Genomic DNA, 23580 nt, shown 5'->3' with positions numbered 1-23580 from the left:
AATTCTTTTTTGTTCCCCAAATATATCACTGTCATAAAGTTTTCTGATGACTCCAGGCCAGTGAAAAATAAAGGCTGTGCATGTACCTATTACATTAGCGTATTAAGCTAAGAAAATTAAATTTGCTATAATTTGCTAAGAAAATATTTTCTTTTTTAGCCCAAAATAGTATGAAGTTTTACAGTTATCACATATTAATTAAAACTGAAGAATTTCTTCTTTTGCTAAACCTTGGAAAATGATATACAATTATTATATAAATTGATGAAGTATTAGCAATCCAGATGGTAGAAGAAATAAAATGTACAATCAACTGCATAAAGTTCCAGAAACACTTTATTTAAAAATGGAGCTGTAGGGCCTCCCTGGTGGCGCAAGTGGTTGAGAGTCCGCCTGCCGATGCAGGGGATGCGGGTTCGTGCCCCGGTCTGGGAGGATCCCATGTGCCCCGGAGCGGCTGGGCCCGTGAGCCATGGCCGCTGGGCCTGCGCATCCGGAGCCTGTTCTCCGCAACGGGAGAGGCCACAACAGTGAGAGGCCCACATACCGCAAAAAGAAAAAAAAAAAAAATAATAAAAAAAATAAAATAAAAATGGAGCTGTAAATGCATAACAAAATAACATAAGTAATAAAGGTAACAAAAATAAATAAGGAGAATAATGTATTCATACAAAATAAAAATAACATAGTAAAAGGCCAAATGTTTGTAATTGAACAAAACTGTGTAAACACTTAAATGATAATGTAAGTAGAATAGATGCTAATATTTTCCTAAACAACTCCTTACCTTCTACTTCCATGTTGATATAATCAGTACTCAAACATTAAACAAAGAGGAAACAATGGTGATTACTTTGTTGTATTTTCTTCAAATGGATTGACCCTGTTTTAATGTTTCACTTATTTCTTCAAAGCAATTGTATCTTTCCATTCACGCTCTTTAAAATCATTTTTTCAGTCTTCCTTTATTAGACAGAATTGGGAATTTAGGTTTACAAGGAAAACAGTCCATTTACCCTTTTTTTTTAATTTAAAGAAAAATATGAGATCCATTATACAACAGACTTTTGTTTTTACATCTCTACAAAACAGTTTTTTTGCATCTTTAACTGGCCCAACAGTATAGGATTTTAAAAAATCCTGTAAAGTTTTGAAGTGAACAGAGCTACTTTCTTAAAAACAAATGTAGCACAGGATTATTGCTGAAATATTAAAGAGTATTTCATAAAAGTTGCAAAAGTTGCAGTTTTAACCTTTATAGACTGATGGGGTCAAGGTCTACTAATAATATTTAACTGAATTAATAAGATACACCCAAATTATAGTGTTCTGGAAACATAAAGATAAGTACTTTCTTTTTAAACTTATCCAAATGTGAACTTACTGGAAGGAGAAAAAACAAGTTTATAGAAGATACTTTTCATAAGCTTCCTGTTTAGCACAGGCCCAAAGCCTTGGTCGTTGTCGCCTTGCAGGGTCCTTATAAATGTACACGACTGAGACAGGATTTACTACTGGGTCCTACAGGGAAACACACAGAAGCAACTCATCGCTTGGGAATGAAACTATCCACTAATCTTATGACTACTGGTTCTCCAAGTTTCCTAATGCCAAAAATTTTAACTTCATGACCATTTCAAGGGAAAATTTTTTTCAACTGTCACATATAAACTTGGTAACACAGGACCAATATACATGTTCTTAGTTTTAAAAATATACTCCACCTAAACTATCTGTCTAGTTTAATCCTTCTAATTGTTTGCCCTAAAATGAGACAAAATCTTACTTTCATTAAAAAAAAATGGTAAAAAGTGCCAAATTTATCTTTTTGAAAGTGGAGTAAAACACTGTGGGGTTAAAACAAATACAGTTATCAATATCCTATATACAAAAAAGAAAAAAAAGATGGTTAGTCCTTACTGACATACAGATATGTCCACCTACCACTCCCAGCGAATCTTAGTGCAAACGTAATAGTTCATCTCCATAAACCCCAAGAAAATTTATGCAGCAACAAAGTTATATAAATCACATATATGTTGGAAAATTTTAGAACACAAGAAGGACTGTTTTGAAAGGTCAGTTTGACTGTGGAGAGTAATATGTCATTGTATCCAATGGTAATGAATACTAATATAAATCCTATTATTTAAGAAGCAAATATAAGTGTTTAACAAATCTGTACAGATGAAGAGGAAGTCCATTTCAGGGAGCAGCTTGGCACAGGATACATGGGGGTCAGAAATGTTGGGTATTTAGTTTGCTTGTAGGTCACAGCATGGCTTAAAGAAAAAAAACAAAGATCTATGAAGGGAAAGGATGCAATTATCTAATTCAATTTGAAAATCATAAAACCACAAAATGTGAAACTGTCACAATCTGATTTTTCCTCTATGTGCATCAAATGGTTACCTAAATGGTTTGAAAGGATTACTATGACTCCACATTATAGATAAAAAATAAATAAAATTAAGAAGACAGAGATAACAAGATTGTAGTTGACCAAGCGTTCTTATTTTGTATAAATCAACACTATGCTGCTTCCAATATTCCTAGTCATTCCACAGGTAATTATTTCTAACAAGCAAGAGAAAGTCATTCATGTACTGTAACATCTTCCTCTTCCCCATCAGGGTTGAACCTACTGAAATGTGCACTGAAATCAGCCTCAGATTCGGCATTCTCAAATTCAGCTGAGACTGAAACAGCAGCAGGATGAAGAACCCTAGCTTCTGGTTGGCAAAGTGTCGGTGTCTGACCCGGGCTGCTGTGGTTATTCACAGGACTGGACTTCTGTTTTGATGGAGATGGCAAGATAGCACTGGGAAATCCCATGTTGTTCAGAGCTTCCAGAGTTCCATCTGGGTCAATCATAGCATTAATTGCTGAAAGAAAAAAAAGAAATAGAGGGAAAAAGATATAATTGTAGATACAGTTAAATCTGGATATGAATATTGCTTATGACTTTGATAATATTTCAATTACTGATGCTTATATGGGCTTAAATTTGGCTAATCCTTTGAATTCTATATTTTAAACCCCACTTTCAGGAATTCTGGGGCTGATCTATATTGTGGATTATAAAAACCTAAAAGCTTTCTATGGTCCCTTGAGTAGGCTACTTATGGGCATCTGAGCCTGCTGAAGGACTAGGATTTGGAGATATGGAATTCAGGAAAGATCTTTTTGAAATATGCTTTAATCAATATAAGAGGATGATGAAAACATTGGTTACGATTTAAAGAAACACTCCTGGCCTTATTTATTACTCAGATAATTGGAGATTGGTTGCTAAAATGCAGTTCAGAGTAACCTGAAAGTTGAGGAGGCCGAAGTAATATCAGCACACTCTGAATGCTACCACAGCATGTTGTCCTTCATCCTGGTGAGAGTGCTAGGGTATTAGCCATGTACAAGTATATATGTACCAGTGGGCCATAAAGTTCCCCTCATAGCCCAGATACTAATATCCCGTGGCAGCCCCAGCAGGCCAAATAGACCTTGCTACCTCATGGGAAGGGCCAGATAAAAACCAGCTTTCAATCCAAAAGATCCTTGCGTGGACAAGGGAAAATCTTGGACAGTGATTTTCAACTTGGCATTGGGTAGAGTGGGGAGTTGGGAGAAAGAAGCACCATAGATACAAGAATTATTTAAGAGGTCCTTTTAAAAGCATACTCCCTCCTACCAGCTAAAAATCATGTAAACAAGCCACTTTGCCTCATGGGGGTTATACTATACCCTTAGGTGTGCTGAGGCTGAAAAAAGGTTAAGAATCACTTAGTAGGACCAACATATCATGCCTCTGATAATTCAATCAACAAAGACAGTAGAATTAGCAACTAACTCTGGAATCTGCTTGTTGTACCACTGGGGACTTCTAGGTCAAGACACACATAGGCATAAATGCATAATTAAAGATCTGACATACACCAAAAACAATGTCCCTGTTGAAGTTCAGGAGGCCCCCAGTCTCTTTCTTTTTCTTCTCTACCTCCTCCTTCTGGTCCCTGTGTCCAATATGCACTCATTTCTTGTGGTTTATCCAAATGATTATTATTTATATTATAACATAAGTTCATTTGGGTTATACCATATATATAATTTAAGAATTATCAAATCAAGTAAACAATGCTAATAAGCATTTTCAGCTGCATATACACATTTTAATATTTTATATACTTTTCATATACTATTATTTATATATAAATAATAGATACTATATATAATACTATGAATTATAACTTCTAGCCTATGTGCCTAGAATTTAACTTTATTATATTTTTAATTATTTATACTGGTTTTAATACTTTCTTTTTATGAGTAATTTGAATATGTAGAACGTTATATCTTTATCCATACATCATTACACTTAATCAAACAGTGTTCTAATACTTAATAATATTTTAGAAATACCACTTAGAATGTACTTGTCCCAAACTGCTAGCTCTTTACACTTAATCAGTAGTAAATTTACCTTATAGCTGCTTTTCAGCTCTTTTTAGCTCCTGTAAGATAGAAGAAATCTCCTGTAGGGAAAGCAATGACAAAACTTAGCTTACTTTAATTAAAACATTTTTATTTGATTTGATAAGCAATGAACCTCACACTAATCTTATTTGGAATCCTTAATATTATTGACATGGCACCACATCTGTAGCAACAGGATATGAAATGATTCATGATATCCAGTAAACAAGATTCAAATTTTAAAATCTTTAATGTTGAAACAGATTTTTTTTCAATGAGATAATGACAGAAGATGAAAAGTTCAAGATAATAATAATAATAATAATAAGCAAAGATTCTGAAAAACTTGTATTGATCACTCTTGCAACAACTTTGTAAAAGTGCTTAAGGATTTACTTTGGAAAATGTATAAACTGCAACCTCGGTTTTAGGATGAATTCCTGAACAATAAAAATCTGTAAAAATTTTTGAGGAGGAGACAAGCAATCTATTAAGTAAATAGAAATGACTCATGTCAACTTATATTTGAGTTTGGCTCCTATTTAAAAATTGCTTATTTATAACATATAATTATTACAAGAACAAGAGTGTATAACAGTGAGAAACATAAAAGCTTCCTCCATACCCTCTGCAACTTTGAAGCAGTCAACATTTTAAACCCCCGTGAGAGAAAATTGAAGGCATAAAATTCCCCAAATTTGTGCACTTATATCTTCTTTTATAAATGTCAATCAACAGTTTAAAAATAAGCATATCATTCCCTGAAAACAAAACCTTACTTTAAAAAAATGTTTTAATATTCAAGAAAAATGATCATACCATGCTTGAGGTTTTCACAATAGGGACTTCACTTTCAGCTCTTAACTTGCTTTCTATTTCATCCCAATTCCGATCTTTGTCTTTAAATAATATTCTATAAATAAAAAAATAAGCATTTTACTTTTCATATTTTAAAAACATCACATTTTTAATGATAATACAAAAGCAATGTATCTTTTCAAAGCTAAAAAAAACCACTAAGTGTTAACACGAACTGTGAATTAAATACTGAGCCAACATTACCAATAAACTCATTTATGTGAGAGATTTGTACTAATAAAGTAACTGACTGGTTATGAATACACACATAAACCCTTTAGTACTTATTCTTTACTGAAAACCAAATATAAAACAAATGTAGATGAATAACCCCAAAACTTTGTCTAATACTTGTAATTAACCATATAACTACCTTTTATAACAAAAACACAACTTCGTTCATATAGAACATACGCAGTATAAATATAAGATGAAAACGGGTTGAATTAGGTATAAACAACTGTGTCTGTTAAGACCTCTTTAAATAGGAAAAGGCTTCATATTGATTGAGCAAAGCATGTACATTATTTCAAAGGTTGAAAGCTAGAGTACTTATGCTGCTTTTCTTTAAAAATCCTAATTCTTGTTAGTATATTTGTACATAATAACCTATTATTAACAGTTAAGACACTATCCTTTTGACAAAAACAATTGCTAATAAAGATCCTTATGTTCAAAATTAATTTCAAGTATCTTAATTTATAAAATAAAGGACCACAAAATTTTGACTTGTCTTTCAAATGTGGTATGCTTCTCTCTTCAATCTAGAAGACATGATTCGGCAGCTTTAGAGAGCTGTAAATACTAGGTACCTTTTTAGTTTCCATTTGAATTTCATCATTGGGCTTGGAAATCTAGTTTAACTGCCTTATGTAAAAACCAACACTGTACCAGAAAGTAAAGTATTATTATTAGAAGCTGATCAGTATTTAAGTAGTAAACTAAATTATATTTTTATTTGTATTTCTTCAAAGTTCAATGTGCTAGGTTCAACTTATTTAAAAACATGAAATTCATAAACATCTAATCAAGTCTGAAACATCAACAATTACAAATAACCATACTTAAAAAGGCAACAATTGTTCCAGAATCCTATATAAGAATATTCTTCTGATCTACTGTTAAAATTTCTATACCCAAAAGACTAAACATCCTTGCCAGCTATCTAAGAGCTGTTATCCTAATGACTATGATATTAAGGCATAAGAAATTATTATGTGCTCTATAAAAGAGTCCTTACAGCATTAGGATTGGTGAAAGTAAGAAAACAATGACTATTTCATGGACCAACTTAGAATTACAATGGACTCATACAATATAAAAAGTCTGTGCTTAGCCACACTGAAAATTCAGTGAATTTTGCCAGAAGGTGGTTACTGAGTATAACGCTTGGGCTTTTTCAAACTGTTAAACCACACACATTTCACCTTTGCTGAAAATGTCTTAGAATTGTCACCTGAGGTTCCTAACTCACACACACACACACACACACACACAAATGTCCCCAGAGTTCTAAGCCACTGAAGGGATAAAAAACTTAAAGACAATATGTCTTTATTGATAAGTTTACCCTTACCAATTTTCACATATAGCTATGAGTTTTAAAGAAGCTTAATTTCCTAGAGAGTAATAATTTAATAATCATTCATCAACAAATAGTAACAAATATTGTACATTCTAGTCACTGTATGTTTAGACAAAGACCCCTACTCTCACGGAACTTACATTCTAGCTCATTTATTTGAGCAGGCAGCTGTCTTTGCCACCTACATGTGATTTGTCTTAATTTCATTATTTTGCTTTACCCTCTGTATTTTACTATTCACAACTTCTAATCCATCTAAGTCCAATCACCCCTTTTTATTATTAAAATTTATTTTATTATTTAAAAAATATTTTTATTATTAAAATCATGTTACAACGGATACACCAGAAATACAGCTACACGTGGAACAACTCCTACAGAACACCTACTGAACGCTGGCAGAAGACCCCAGACCTCCCAAAAGGCAAGAAACTCCCCACATACCTGGGTAGGGCAAAGCAGAGAGATTCCCGCACAGAGGAGCAGTGCCGAGCGGCACTCACCAGCCCGAGAGGCTTGTCTGCTCCCCCGCCGGGGTGGGCGGCGCTGGAGCTGAGGCTCGGGCTTCGGTCAGAGCGCAGGGAGAGGACTGGGGCTGGCGGCGAAAACTCAGCCTGAAGGGGGCTAATGTGCCACAGCTAGCCAGGAGGGAGCCCAGGAAAACTCTGCAGCTGCCGAAGAGGCAAGAGACTTTTTCTTCCCTCTTGGTTTCCTGGTGCGCGAGGAGAGGGGATTAAGAGCGCCGCGTAAAGGAGCTCCAGAGACAGGCGCGAGTCGCGGCTGAAAGCGCGGAGCCCAGAGACGGGCGTGGGACGCTGGGGCTGCTGCTGCCGCCGCCAAGAAGCCTGTGTGCGAGCGCAGGTCACTGTCCACACCGCCCTTCCGGGAGCCTGTGCAGCCTGCCACGGCCGGGGTCCCGGGATCCAGGGGCGGCTTCCCTGGGAGAACGCACGGCGCGCCTCGGGCTGGTGCAACGTCACGCCGACCTGTGCCGCTGCAGGCTCGCCCCACACTCCGTGCCCCTCCCTCCCGCCCGGCCTGAGTGAGCCAGAGTCCCCGAAGAGGCTGCTCCTTTAACCCTGTCCTGTCTGAGCGAAGAACAGACGCCCTCCGGCGACCTACACGCAGAGGCGGGGCCAAATCCAAAGCTGAGACCCGGGAGCTGTGAGAACAAAGAAGAGAAAGGGAAACCTCTCCCAGCAGCCTCAGAAGCAGCGGATTAAAGCTCCACAATCAACTTGATGTACCCTGCATCTGTGAAATACATGAATAGACAACACATCATCCCAAATTGAGGAGCCAGGAGTCAGTGCTGTGCCTCTGAGGTGGGAGAGCCAACTTCAGGACACTGCTCCACAAGAGACCTCCCAGCTCCACATAATATCAAACGGCGAAAATCTTCCAGAGATCTCCATCTCAACACCAGCACCCAGCTGCACTCAACGACCAGCAAGCTACAGTGCTGGACACCCTATGCCAAACAACTAGCAAGACAGGAACACAATGCCACCCATTAGCAGAGAGGTGGCCTAAAATCATAAAAACTCCGCAGACACCCCAAAACATACCACCAGACGTGGACCTGCCCACCAGAAAGACAAGATCCAGCCTCATCCACCAGAACACAGGCACTAGTCCCCTCCACCAAGAAGCCTACACAACCCACTAAACCAACCTTAGCCACTGGGGACAGACACCAAAAACAACGGGAACTACGAACCTGCAGCCTGCAAAAAGGAGACCCCAAACACAGTAAGATAAGCAAAATGAGAAGACAGAAAAACACACAGCAGGAGAAGGAGCAAGATAAAAACCCACCAGACCTAACAAATGAAGAGGTAATAGGCAGTCTACCTGAAAAAGAATTCAGAATAATGATGGTAAAGATGATCCAAAATCTTGGAAATAGAATAGACAAAATGCAAGAAACAGTTAACAAGGACCTAGAAGAACAAAAGATGAATCAAGCATCGATTAAAAACACAATAAATGTAATAAAAAGTACTCTAGATGGGATCAATAGCAGAATAACTGAGGCAGAAGAACGGATAAGTGAGGTGGAAGATAAAATAGTGGAAATAACTGCTGCAGAGCAAAATAAAGAAAAAAGAATGAAAAGAACAGAGGACAGTCTCAGAGACCTCTGGGACAACATTAAACGCACCAACATTCGAATTATAGGGGTTCCAGAAGAAGAAGAGAAAAAGAAAGGGACTGAGAAAATATTTGAAGAGATTATAGTTGAAAACTTCCCTAATATGGGAAAGGAAATAGTTAATCAAGTCCAGGAGGCACAGAGAGTCCCATACAGAATAAATCCAAGGAGAAATACACCAAGACACATATTAATCAAACTGTCAAAAATTAAACACAAAGAAATCATATTAAAAGCAGCAAGGCAAAAACAACAAATAACACACAAGGGAATCCCCATCAGGATAACAGCTGATCTCTCAGCAGAAACTCTACAAACCAGAAGGGAGTGGCAGGACATAATTAAAGTGATGAAGGAGAAAAACCTGCAACCAAGATTACTCTACCCAGCAAGGATCTCATTCAGATTTGATGGAGAAATTAAAACGTTTACAGACAAGCAAAAGCTGAGAGAGTTCAGCACCACCAAACCAGCTTTACAACAAATGCTAAAGGAACTTCTCTAGGCAAGAAACACAACAGAAGGAAAAGAACTACAATAACGAACCCAAAACAATTAAGAAAATGGGAATAGGAACATACATATCAATAATTACCTTAAATGTAAATGGACTAAATGCTCCCACCAAAAGACACAGACTGGCTGAATGGATACAAAAACAAGACCCATATATATGCTGTCTACAAGAGACCCACTTCAGACCTAGAGACACATACAGACTGAAAGTAAGGGGATGGAAAAAGATATTCCATGCAAATGGAAACAAAAAGAAAGCTGGAGTAGCAATTCTCATATCAGACAAAATAGACTTTAAAATAAAGACTACTAGAAGAGACAAAGAAGGACACTACATAATGATCAAGGGATCAATCCAAGAAGAAGATATAACAGTTGTAAATATATATGCACCCAACATAGGAGCACCTCAATACATAAGGCAAATATTAACAGCCATAAAAGGAGAAATCGACAGTAACACAATCATAGTAGGAGACTTTAACACCCCGCTTTCACCAATGGACAGGTCATCCAAAATGAAAATAAATAAGGAAACACAAGCTTTAAATGATACATTAAACAAGATGGACTTAATTGATATTTATAGGACATTCCATCCAAAAACAACAGAATACACATTTTTCTCAAGTGCTCATGGAACATTCTCCAGGATAGATCATATCTTGGGTCACAAATCAAGCCTTGGTAAATTTAAGAAAATTGAAATTGTATCAAGTATCTTTTCCGACCACAATGCTATGAGACTAGATATCAATTACAGGAAAAGAGCTGTAAAACATACAAACACAGGGAGGCTAAACAATACACTACTTAATAACGAAGTGATCACTGAAGAAATCAAAGAGGAAATTAAAAAATACCTAGAAACAAATGACAATGGAGACACGACGACCCAAAACCTATGGGATGCAGCAAAAGCAGTTCTAAGAGGGAAGTTTATGGCAATACAATCCCACCTTAAGAAACAGGAAACATCTCGAATAAACAACCTAACCTTGCACCTAAAGCAATTAGAGAAAGAAGGACAAAAACACCCCAAAGTTAGCAGAAGCAAAGAAATCATAAAAATCAGATCAGAAATAAATGAAAAAGAAATGAAGGAAACGATAGCAAAGATCAATAAAACTAAAAGCTGGTTCTTTGAGAAGATAAACAAAATTGATAAACCATTAGCCAGACTCATCAAGAAAAAAAGGGAGAAGACTCAAATCAATAGAATTAGAAATGAAAAAGGAGAAGTAACAACTGACACTGCAGAAATACAAAAGATCATGAGAGATTACTATAAGCAACTCTATGCCAATAAAATGGACAACCTGGAAGAAATGGACAAACTCTTAGAAATGCACAACCTGCCAAGACTGAATCAGGAAGAAATAGAAAATATGAACAGACCAATCACAAGCACTGAAATTGAAACTGTGATAAAAAATCTTCCAACAAACAAAAGCCCAGGACCAGATGGCTTCACAGGCGAATTCTATCAAGCATTTAGAGAAGAGCTAACACCTATCCTTCTCAAACTCTTCCAAAATATAGCAGAGGGAGGAACACTCCCAAACTCATTCTACGAGGCCACCATCACCTTGATACCAAAACCAGGCAAGGATGTCACAAAGAAAGAAAACTACAGGCCAATATCACTGATGAACATAGATGCAAAAATCCTCAACAAAATACTAGCAAACAGAATCCAACAGCACATTAAAAGGATCATACACCATGATCAAGTGGGGTTTATTCCAGGAATGCAAGGATTCTTCAGTATACGCAAATCAATCAACACCATATTAACAAATTGAAGGAGAAAAACCATAGGATCATCTCAATAGATGCAGAGAAAGCTTTCGACAAAATTCAACACCATTTATGATAAAAACCCTGCAGAAAGTAGGCATAGAGGGAACTTTCCTCAACATAATAAAGGCCGTATATGACAAACCCACAGCCAGCATCGTCCTCAATGGTGAAAAACTGAAACCATTTCCACTAAGATCAGGAACAAGACAAGGTTGCCCACTCTCACCACTCTTATTCAACATAGTTTTGGAAGTTTTAGCCACAGCAATCAGAGAAGAAAAGGAAATAAAAGGAATCCAAATTGGAAAAGAAGAAGTAAAGCTGTCACTGTTTGCAGATGACATGATACTATACATAGAGAATCCTAAAGATGCTACCAGAAAACTACTAGAGCTAATCAATGAATTTGGTAAAGTTGCAGGATACAAAATTAATGCACAGAAATCTCTGGCATTCCTATATACTAATGATGAAAAATCTGAAAGTGAAATCAAGGAAACACTCCCATTTACCATTGCAACAAAAAGAATAAAATATCTAGGAATAAACCTACCTAAGGAGACAAAAGACCTGTATGCAGAAAATTATAAGACACTGATGAAAGAAATTAAAGATGATACAAATAGATGGAGAGATGTACCATGTTCTTGGATTGGAAGAATCAACATTGTGAAAATGACTCTACTACCCAAAGCAATCTACAGATTCAATGCAATCCCTATCAAACTACCACTGGCATTTTTCACAGAACTAGAACAAAAAATTTCACAATTTGTATGGAAACACAAAAGACCCCAAATAGCCAAAGCAATCTTGAGAACGAAAAATCGAGCTGGAGGAATCAGGCTCCCTGACTTCAGACTATACTACAAAGCTACAGTAATCAAGACAGTATGGTACTGGCACAAAAACAGAAAGATAGATCAATGGAACAGGATAGAAAGCCCAGAGATAAACCCACGGACATATGGTCACCTTATCTTAGATAAAGGAGGCAGGAATGTACAGTGGAGAAAGGACAGTCTCTTCAATAAATGGTGCTGTGAAAACTGGATAGGGACATGTAAAAGTATGAGATTAGATCACTCCCTAACACCATACACAAAAATAAGCTCAAAATGGATTAAAGACCTAAATGTAAGGCCAGACACTATCAAACTCCTAGAGGAAAACATAGGCAGAACACTCTATAACATAAATCACAGCAAGATCCTTTTTGACCCACCTCCTAGAGAAATGGAAATAAAGACAAAAATAAACACATGGGACCTAATGAAACTTCAAAGCTTTTGCACAGCAAAGGAAACCATAAACAAGACGAAAAGACAACCCTCAGAATGGGAGAAAATATTTGCAAATGAAGCGACTGACAAAGGATTAATCTCCAAAATTTATAAGCAGCTCATGCAGCTCAATAACAAAAAAACAAACAACCCCAGCCAAAAATGGGCAGAAGACCTAAATAGACATTTCTCCACAGAAGATATACAGACTGCCAACAAACACATGAAAGGATGCTCAACATCTTTACTCATTAGAGAAATGCAAATCAAAACTACAATGAGATATCATCTCACACCAGTCAGAATGGCCATCATCAAAAAATCTAGAAACAATAAATGCTGGAGAGGGTGTGGAAAAAAGGGAACACTCTTGCACTGCTGGTGGGAATGTGAATTGGTACAGCCGCTATGGAGAACGGTATGGAGGTTCCTTAAAAAACTACAAATAAAACTACCATATGACCCAGCAATCCCACTACTGGGCATATACCCTGAGGAAACCATAATTCAAAAAGAGACATGTACCAAAATGTTCATAGCAGCCCTATTTACAATAGCCCGGAGATGGAAACAACCTAAGTGTCCATCATCGGATGAATGGGTAAAGAAGATGTGGCACATATATACAATGGAATATTACTCAGTCATAAAAAGAAATGAAATTGAGCTATTTGTAATGAGGTGGATGGACCTAGAGTCTGTCATACAGAGTGAAGTAAGTCAGAAAGAAAAAGACAAATACTGTATGCTGACACATATATATGGAATTTAAGAAAAAAAAATGTCATGAAGAACATAGGGGTAAGACAGGAATAAAGACACAGACCTACTAGAGCATGGACTTGAGGATATGGGGAGGGGGAAGGGTAAGCTGTGACAAAGTGAAAGAGTGGCATGGACATATATACACTACCAAACGTAAGGTAGATAGCTAGTGGGAAGCAGCCGCATAGCACAGGGAGATCAGCCCGGTGCTTTGTGACCGCCTGGAGGGGTGGGATAGGGAGGGTGGGAGGCAGACGCAAAAGGGAGGGGATATGGGAACATATGTATATGTATAACTGATTAAATTTGTAAAATAAAAAAAAATTAAAAAAAAAATCATGTTACAAAGAAGTAAAAGGTATAATAACAATATATTTTCACTGGATCTTTCTAAATTAAAAATGTGCACATTTTCAGGTTTATAACTGATTTAGAGAAATTACATTAGTTGCAGGCTCTTCATAAATAACACCATTTTCTAATTTCTGATTTGGCTTATAAATGAGTGCATTATTTTCATTTTAATTGCACTCAGTGATTAAGTCATTAGTGCTCTAACATCATCTTAGGTGGGGTATTGTGTATGTGTTCCTTTAATGACTACATCACTCCCAAGTTTGCTGATCCCATCATCTGCCACAAGTAAGAGAGCTCTCCTTCACATGACAAACCATTCTCCTATGATTTACTAATCAAGCATATGCCCAGAGACAAATGAAGCTCTCCCTTTCCTGGCGTAAAGCCCAACTGAAATTTGTAGGAAAAAAAAAAAGTCAGCTTAATCAATTAGTTATTACACATGAATTAACAAACCTTTAGGGCCCAATCATATGCCTACTATTTAATACTAGGAGACATGCCTTGAGTTGGGCTCAAGTACTCAGTGTAGTTGAAGGTGATATAACTGTTATCATTTTGAATTTAATTCCACCAAAGGGATATCCTAAAACTAGAGCATTATGGGAGGGTTATTAACCAAAGGACTAAATTAATGAAATAAACATCAATTAACAGAAACTTATATGGGAATAAAGTCTCCAAATTCAATCACTGATTGAATGATTTTTTGACTGCACATTATTTGTCCGGCACTGTTTTGATGCCCTCACAACTGAGTGCAGAAGGCAGCCAAGTAAGCAGGTAATTACAATTCACTGGGATAAGTGTAAGAAGGGAAATATAGGATGTGATACTGTGGGAACCCGTAGGAAAGGCACTTGAGAAAATTCAGAGAAGGGTTCTTAGAGATATTGCCATGCAATTTAAGTCCTGAAGGATGGGAGAGGTGTTGGACACTCGAAAACTGGGTCTAGTTGAGAGGGCTAGGGGATGATGAGAGATGACAATGGACATACTTCATGGAGGGAATTGAGGAATAGAAAATTCAATACAACACCGTCCCTATACACAAGATTCTGGCTAGCGAAGGGGTCAGACACTGAAAAAATTATTGTGATTCAACATAAATAAATAGCAAAGGCATTAGAAAATCTAGTTTTTGACGATCTACGGCCTTTTTACATAAATTTTCTGAGTCTTGCAAGAGTACTCATTTTGTTCTCTTTACTGATGAGGAAGCTGTACCTAAAGTTTGAGGTCTCATAAAAGATGCCCTAAAATTCTGTTAATTTCAAATACTTACTATTATTTTGTGGAAGAGTAAATTTTTCTGATTATTAATAAAATTAATCTAAGTGATTACAGCTGTTAGCTCTCAATTACCAAGGGGCTGATTATTTGGGACATCTGTTCTCTTTTTGTCCCCTTCGTGCTGTCTAGCATATAGCTATAATATCTAAAAAGGAAAGAACATGCTAGTGGCAGCAGTAAGGTTCAGTACCATTGACTTCATGAGTTCCCAGAAGCTGTGGTAGCAGGCTTGCAGAAAGTGGAACAGATGGTAACAGAAGCAAGGATGTTTGAGTAATACAACAATACCTGATCTTTCTAGCTGTCTTCTCTATGGACTGTCTTATCTTCCTAGAAAACTGAAAGACGGATGACAGCAGCAGATTATCTCCCATGACCTGAAACATGAAAAGAAAAGAACAGACATTAAAATAGTACTGCTCTATTGGATAACCACCAAGAATACTAGTCACAACTCACTACATTTAGGAGCATTCAATATTTATGCTAATTTTAATAAAGATCAATGAAAAATCTAATTAGAGTAATGTGTAACTAAATTGAGAAAGAAAAGTAAATATTAACAAAGGAGTTCTTTTTGTTAAATAACTTGTCAAGTTTCCATGTTATTTTTATCATATAACTTTCATAAAACAATCCATATTACCTAATCTTCAATTACTATCATGATCCTGTCCCTCATGCTTCCTATTCAAATGATCATAAATGGGAAAATGTAAGTAATTTATTATCTTTTAGTGTCTGACCCCTTCGCTAGCCAGAATCTTGTGTATAGGGACGGTGTTGTATTGAATTTTCTATTCCTCAATTCCCTCCATGAAGTATGTCCATTGTCATCTCTCATCATCCCCTAGCCCTCTCAACTAGACCCAGTTTTCGAGTGTCCAACACCTCTCCCATCCTTCAGGACTTAAACTGCATGGCAATATCTCTAAGAACCCTTCTCTGAATTTTCTCAAGTGCCTTTCCTACGGGTTCCCACAGTATCACATCCTATATTTCCCTTCTTACACTTATCCCAGTGAATTGTAATTACCTGCTTACTTGGCTGCCTTCTGCACTCAGTTGTGAGGGCATCAAAACAGTGCCGGACAAATAATGTGCAGTCAAAAAATCAATCAGTGATTGAATTTGGAGACTTTATTCCCATGTAAGATTCTGTTAATTGATGTTTATTTCATTAATTTAGTCCTTTGGTTAATAACCCTCCCATAATGCTCTAGTTTTAGGATATCCCTTTGGTGGAATTAAATTCAAAATGATAACATTATATATCACCTTCAACTACACTGAGTACTTGAGCCAAACTCAAGGCCTGTCTCCTAGTATTAAAGAGTAGGCAAATATTCACCAAATGATAGGCACACAGAGATCAAGAAAATTATAATCCTTGTTCTCCACAGTGGGAAAGATAATTTTTAAAAACTTACTCAAAATAGTAAGTTTTAATGATGGGGGTGTTAACACCCCAGTTGAACTTTATGGGCAAAACCAAGGGTTAGCAAACTTCTGTAAAGGGCCAGAGAGTGAAGACTGGGGCCATATGGTCTCTGTCACAACTATGCATCTCATTATAGCAAAAGCAGCTACATTATAGCAAAAGCAGCTGTGTCATAATAAGACTTTATTTACAAAACCAGGTGGTAGGCTGAATTCGGCCTGCATCCTGTAGTTTGCCAAGAGCTAAACCATGAAAGGCACAGCTAGTGTGGAATGCTAGAAGAAGGACTGAACTTGGGACTAGATATGGGTTCTAAAATCAGTTCCTTACATTGTCAGAACTATATCTAGACTCTGTAAAAAAAAAAACCCAGAAAATAAGATATGGCCTTGGATGTTAAGATGCTTTAAACACTGGTAGGGGAGATAACAACAACATACAGGAAATATTATTAAATATTTTTATAAAAACAATGTAAATAAGTACTAATTGTGATTCACTGCTTTACGAACTCTAATGAAAGGGAGTTCAGTGAGCGGTGGCATTAATAAGGAAAGTATCATGGAAAACCAGAACTTGAGTATGATAAGTATTTGAATTTAGTGAGGGATAAAAGGTAACTTAGGGTGTGAAAAGCAACATAAAGACAATGAAAGGCTAAATAAGCATAATGGTATTTTGTGAGCCTTGAGAAAAAAGGCCAAATAAGAGTAGAAGACATATATTAATTAGGAAGGAGTGAGAAAGGGCAGGATAGTCTAAGGTAGATTATAACATAGAAAGGATATCTCTCTTTTCTACGTCATAGAGTTCAGTATCACAATGTATTAAATTTTTTTCTGATTATCAACTATGAGATAACTATCAATCTAAATGTTTCCATTCTCTTTAAAAATATAAACTTCTATAGTTTTATTACATTTGGAGGAATTTATCTTCCTAGACCTCAGGACAAGTAAGTATGAATAAGATTAGAGAATGGGCCCTTCCCCTGAAACCAAGTACAACTTATCAACTATCAGGACAAAGAAAGTGTGTTCTAAAACCATCTAGCATATTATAATTGCAGTTATGGAACTAGCTACAGTGCTTCTCCATCAGGTAGATTATTTTCTACTCTGTACTACTGCAAACATATATATTCTTATACACTAACTTTTACCTCCAGTTCCGTATATCCAGTGATCCACAGATGTGGTCCTAGCAACAAGAGAGACACATGGAGCAAACCTGAACTCAACCTACAACTTTTAATTGTCCAGCTGAGCAGTACCACCAGTTAACCCACAGGTGTGTGATAAATAAATGCCTATTGCTTTATGCCACTGAGATTTTTGTGGTCTGTTATAAAGAAACAGCTAACTGCTATACTCTACCTCTAGGTTTTTTCCATCGCAGCTCCCTGTCTCCCTCCGCCCAAGGTAAACAATGTCCTGAATCCCATTTATCATTCCCTTGCTTTCCTTTTTATATAATTTGTTAGATCTATTTCTGTCCTAAGTATATATTTTTATTTTATTAATTTGTGACAAAACACATTATATACAATCCTTTGAGAATTACTTTTTTCATTAAATGTTTTATTGCTAAAATTCATCCACATTGTGGCATGTTGCTGTAGTTCATTTGTCTTGATTACTCCATAAATTGTTCAATTTGTGCACATACCAGTTAATACATTCAATTTTCTTCAGATATAAACACTTAGATTGTTTCCAAGTTTTGTTACTGTCCACACCGCTATTATAAATATCCTTTTGCTCTCAATGGGAAAGGGTATGCACTAGCAGCAAAACTACTAGATAATGGACTATGTTTATGCTCAACTTTAGGAAATAATGTCAAACTGTTTGCCAAAGTGACTGGACCAATTTAACCTCACTAGCAACAATAAGAAATCTTATGTATCCACATCTTCTCCAACATTTAATATTTTAAGACTTTTTTATTTGTTGCCAATTGAATGAGTATAAAATAATCTCACTGTAGTCTTGAAAAGTATTTCTCTGAACACTCATGAAGTTGAACATCTCTTCATAGGCCTTGGGTACTTTCAGTGAAATGCTGTGCATGTTATTTGCAGATTTTTCTACTGGGATGTTTTTGCCTTTTTAAATTGATTGTAGGAGTTCTGATATATTCTGTATACTAATCCCTTGTTGCCTGTATGTTTCACATAGTCCTTTAACATACTCAAATTTACCAATCTTTTATTAAAGTCAAAACTTTTTGTGGCTTTTAAGAAATCATTCCCTACTGCAATGTTGAAAGATATTTACCTACATTTTACTAAAACATTTTAAAGTTCTGCTTTTGACCTTTAGGAACTAAATTCATTTGGAGTTAATTATTTGTATTTGATGTGATGTCAGGATGAAATTCCATTCTACCCATAAGGACAAGCACTTTTTTTCCCAGCCCTATATATTGAATAATTCTCATCTTTTTCCCACCAATGGGGCATGCCTCCTCTTGCCATTTGTTAAAGTTTATGGTTTACTCACTTCATCCCTGCTCCAGGTTCTCCGCCTTGTAATTGTTAAGTGATCAGGAGGCTCTGTTGGTTGAGGTCTTGGACCACTAGACCGACAGTTGTTTCCTTCTGGTGTTTTAGAATGAACTAATGGAGGGATCTTCCGGAAGTTGAGGCTTTCATCAAAAACACGATCAACTAACTAATAGGACAAAAGCAAATCCTTATGAGCACAGAGTAATTTGGAAAAACATAGATATTGGCATTCTAGTTTTTATAATTAGAAGGCATTCCATTCTCAGGTAGTAATAGAAGCATGAAATCTTCAATAAACCAATTACTTTCTTTTTATAAGCACTTCAAAGGTGTCTGTTTTATAAAATAAATGTTCATCTACATCGATTTTATTTTCAAAATCCAAAATATGTAACTATGTTAAATTTGAGTCTTCCATGGATAAAGTTTCCCCTAAATGGAAAACACAGATGGTAAATAGAAAAAACTGAGCCATGTAGATGGACAAGGAGTTCATTTTACTCACATTGCCTTGCCCGTGTAAAATAATCTTTCTTTTTCTTTTAGTTTCCTATCTTGTTTTTTCCTTTTTTTCTCCCCAAATCCAGGTGCCAAATTTCTTCACAGATAAATAAATTGCAAATTATAATTAAGGTTACAAAAGAAAAAAGGTTTTTTTAATTCACAAAGTATTTTTTGGTCTTAGATAAACTTTTAGCAATGTTACAGAAATGACATATTCCAGTACAAATGATATACTGCCATCTACAGTGCAAATTATACACATACGGTACAAAGTAGCTCAGGTTTACTGAAGAAGGAATAAACTCTAGTACAATAATAAGAAATAAAGCCAAAAGGAAAAAGTGGAAGTCTACTCAATGAAATGTTTGAAAAAGTTTACTGGGTCTGAGTGAAGGTACAATCATGTTAGGTAAAATTTAGTTAGACAGCTGTGAAAATAATACCTTCATCATTTAAAGTGTACCAGAGGAATTGTGTATGTCTTGCCACCAAGAGGATTCTTTTGTTTTTCACCAATAAGAATGATTTTTATATACAATTACAATTGATCACTGTGGTAACAAAACTCTACACAGGTTGATGAAACATCATTTACCAAATTAGACAACACATAAAGGGGGAAAAAAACAACCAAAAAAATGACCATTAAAGAATAAGATTATAAAGGTGACAAAATGCAACTGAAGAAAATTTTAGTAGTACAGTTTACCAGAATTAAATTTGTCAAAGAGGCTAGCCATTTTTGGCTACTATTGAGAACATTACTTTATAAAATTAAGGGAGTGGAATGAATCATCAATATTAGGGGCTGGCAAATTTTTTCTGTAAAGGGCCAGATAATAAATATTTTAGGCTTTGCAGCCATACAGCTTCTGTCCGACTACTCAGTTCTGACGTTGTAGAATAAAACAGCCAGATGATAATTAAACAAATTAGTGTGGCTTTGTCCTAATAAAACTGTAATTCATTTTTCAAAATGCCAATCTTTTGTTTGTAGCTCTGCACCAAATCAAGAGAGCCAACATGGCCAGACTACGTTATTTTTATATTATATGTTAAAGGCACCTTCTTGAGCCATGTATGTACATGGTGCCCCCTGGAGTGGGAGGGCAGGAGGCCCTGGTTTTGGAAGGGCAATAGTCTATATATGCTAACTTACATTGCAGAGTTCACAAGAGTGTTTCAAAACTGGATACACATATTTGAGTGTGTGTGTAGGTATATTTCAATTTTTGAAGAATCTTTGTGTATACATATGCATGTGTATATTCATCAACAGAATTATTTTAAGTCGTGAAAACTGTAGAATTTTTCTCTTTCTTTGCTACTAGAGATAACTCCTAGTTAAGAAGCTATGTAAAATTTACAAAAACTTTATACAACTATTTATTATTTATACATTTACCAAATTTGGGTTTGCTTTTCAGATACCGTTTATTTTCATATTTTACAAAGTGCTTATTTTAAATCATTTTATAGCTTCATGTTAATAGTAGACAAAATGTTAGCCTTTACTAGTTTTGTTATAAAAACATAAAAGAAACTTGTTAAAGCAAAGTTGGAAAATGCAGAGCTTCATGCAAATAGGAAGGGTGGACATAACTAAAATAAACTAAGCAAAAAGCTAAAAGCAAAAGAAATAAAGAAAAGAAAGAACCTTATGCATTTCTCCATGAAGATCTCCTACCTCTTCTCTAGTGTCTATGGCAGAGCCGGGGTGGTGGCATCAGTGCTTACTGTGGTACTAGGGGCAGTGCCTGATGAAGTCACTGGATCTATCTCTCCTGCTACATCGTTGACTTCCCGAGCAATGAGAGCAAGATCTTGGCTGATCCTGGCAATAATTTTAGAAAAGAAGTTTAATACTTTCAAATAACAGGTCTAGAAACAATCATTTTGATAGAATCAGTTACATAAGTTGTATATTTAGTTAAAGATTTGTACTCAAAACTTAAGAATTTTTGGACATGCTATTAACTATTTGATACTCAAAGTCTTAAACTTGAATTCCAAATATTAATAAAACTAAATTGCACATCATCTACAAGTTGTCACTTTGAAAAATACATGTTAAACACCTGAAGTAGTGATATGTCTTTTAAAAATACACTGTTAATGTTAATGACTATACAGGAGTTATTAAACTTGGGGGTGGTGAACAGAATTCAAGGAGTCCATGAACTTGAATGAGAAAAGCAATTACAACTTTATTTTCACTACTCTCCTAACTGAAACTTAGCATTTCTTTCAATTATAAATACAAGCAATAAACAACAGTGGTATTAGCAATACTGCTGATTTTTGTCAGCAAAAGTAATCACATTATAGTTGCTACAAGTACCTCAAAACACTTAGTCATCACTATTTCAAAATTACTGCAGTTCATTAAACCCACAGCAATAACATTCCATTTAGTATGTTAACAGAGAACCATATATTACTATATACCTTTAAAAATATTTTGATAACTGTATTTCAATATAATTGCATTTCTTTGTCATTCTAAGTATTTTACGTTTATGCATTTAGAAACATTCTTCTGAGAAGAGCTCCCTAAGCTTCCCCAGACGGCCCAAGGGGTGTACGGTACCAAGGTGAGGAACTGTGACACAGCATGGCACTTTACACCACATACCATACTTCACAGTACACAATATGTCATTTGAGGGTCACAAGGTAGAGGTAGAGCTTGTGAGGTAGAACTTATCTGATTGTGAATAAAGACACATTTTCGGAGAAAATTACTGGCTTGCTCATGACCACACAACTTAGAAGTAGCTAAGACAGGACCAGATTCCAGGTTTAGAGCTTATTTCCATAAAGCCATTTATTTGTATTTTTAGCTACATGGATTGAAGAATTAAATAATTGTTATTGGTGATAACTGAACTAAGTTATGCATCCACTGCACATGATCTCTATTTGGCTACTTCCACAGGGAAGGTTTTGGAATGACAATATTTGTAAAGTACCTGTTTTAAGATTCCCAACTCTAAAATCCAAAGCACAAAGTAACAGTTTTTTAACTTATGCAAAATGTGAGCTTGAAAGACTTTCAAGGAATGCAGTAATTGCATAAAAACTTAACTACAGATTTAAAAAGAAAAGCTATGTTGAAGCTTATGGCCCAACAGAAGCAATCTGTGGTCAATTCCTTTTTATCTACCAATAAATATTTACTGATCTGGCCACTGTGGTAGGCCCTAAGGGCTGCAATGGTGAATAAGCAGACAGGGTCCTTGGCTTCAGAAGCTTAGAATTATATTCTCAAATAATCAAAACCAATACTTACCATTATATTATAATCAAAACCATTATAAAGAAGCTTTATATTCACCAACTCTAATTCTTACAACCACCATGTAAGAGAGGTATTAATCAGCTTGTTTTGTAGATGAGGAAAATCAGCCTCAGGAGAGGTTATGAAACTATTTTTTGGTTAAGGTCACAAACAGTAAGTGGTGTAACCAGATCTTTCTATATGTCACACTGTATCTCATATTACCATTCCACATCTAATTTTTAAAAACTTGTTAACTGTTGATATAATTCTTTTGAGAATGGGTGTAAACTGTTTCCTTAGATAAAATATTCCACTCTTGTAATTTCCTAAAATAAATGAACTAGGATGAGAAACAGAATAACCCAGTTTAATGAGATAAGAAATAGACAACTTTTACTTATCTAACCATCTATTTTATTTTTGAAGTTTTTTATGCAGACATTTGTATGATGAAGCTTCTGATATTTGTAGAAAGCAGTAATGAATTAATTAGAAAAAACACAAACAACAGCAATGTCAACATGTTATACAGTAAAAACTGTACTACAATGAACTCTTAATGTATATACCACATATACTGTTCAGTTAGTAGGCATCCAAAAAGCTTTCTTTTAATTTACAAGTATGTTGCATATATACCAGCTGTTTCTTTGCATGGCAATTCCTATCTTAAAACTGACTGAATAATATAGACCATTAACTTAATTTAGATCTGCATTGCTTAAAAATCTTAGCACCTACTAAAACCAGTATTAGGC

The 23580-nt window shown here is 35.7% G+C and overlaps 1 protein-coding gene across 1 annotated transcript in view; it reads right to left on the bottom strand.

Annotated features, from left to right (window-relative positions):
- Window positions 1-621: 621 nt before the first annotated feature.
- LOC132476099 (centrosomal protein of 170 kDa-like) overlaps window positions 622-23580 on the bottom strand; it is a 108055-nt gene continuing 85096 nt past the window's right edge. The window contains 7 exon segments of the mRNA XM_060077836.1: window positions 622-2885; window positions 4478-4529; window positions 5290-5383; window positions 15374-15462; window positions 19031-19201; window positions 21227-21258; window positions 21261-21373. Coding sequence (XP_059933819.1) covers window positions 2596-2885; window positions 4478-4529; window positions 5290-5383; window positions 15374-15462; window positions 19031-19201; window positions 21227-21258; window positions 21261-21373 — 841 coding nt within the window. The 3' untranslated portion in view covers window positions 622-2595.

Source organism: Mesoplodon densirostris, chromosome 2 (genome assembly GCF_025265405.1).
Source record: "Mesoplodon densirostris isolate mMesDen1 chromosome 2, mMesDen1 primary haplotype, whole genome shotgun sequence".
NCBI lineage: Eukaryota > Metazoa > Chordata > Mammalia > Artiodactyla > Ziphiidae > Mesoplodon > Mesoplodon densirostris.
The sequence above is the reverse complement of the archived record's forward strand: the minus strand, read 5'-3'. Positions and strand labels throughout refer to the sequence as shown.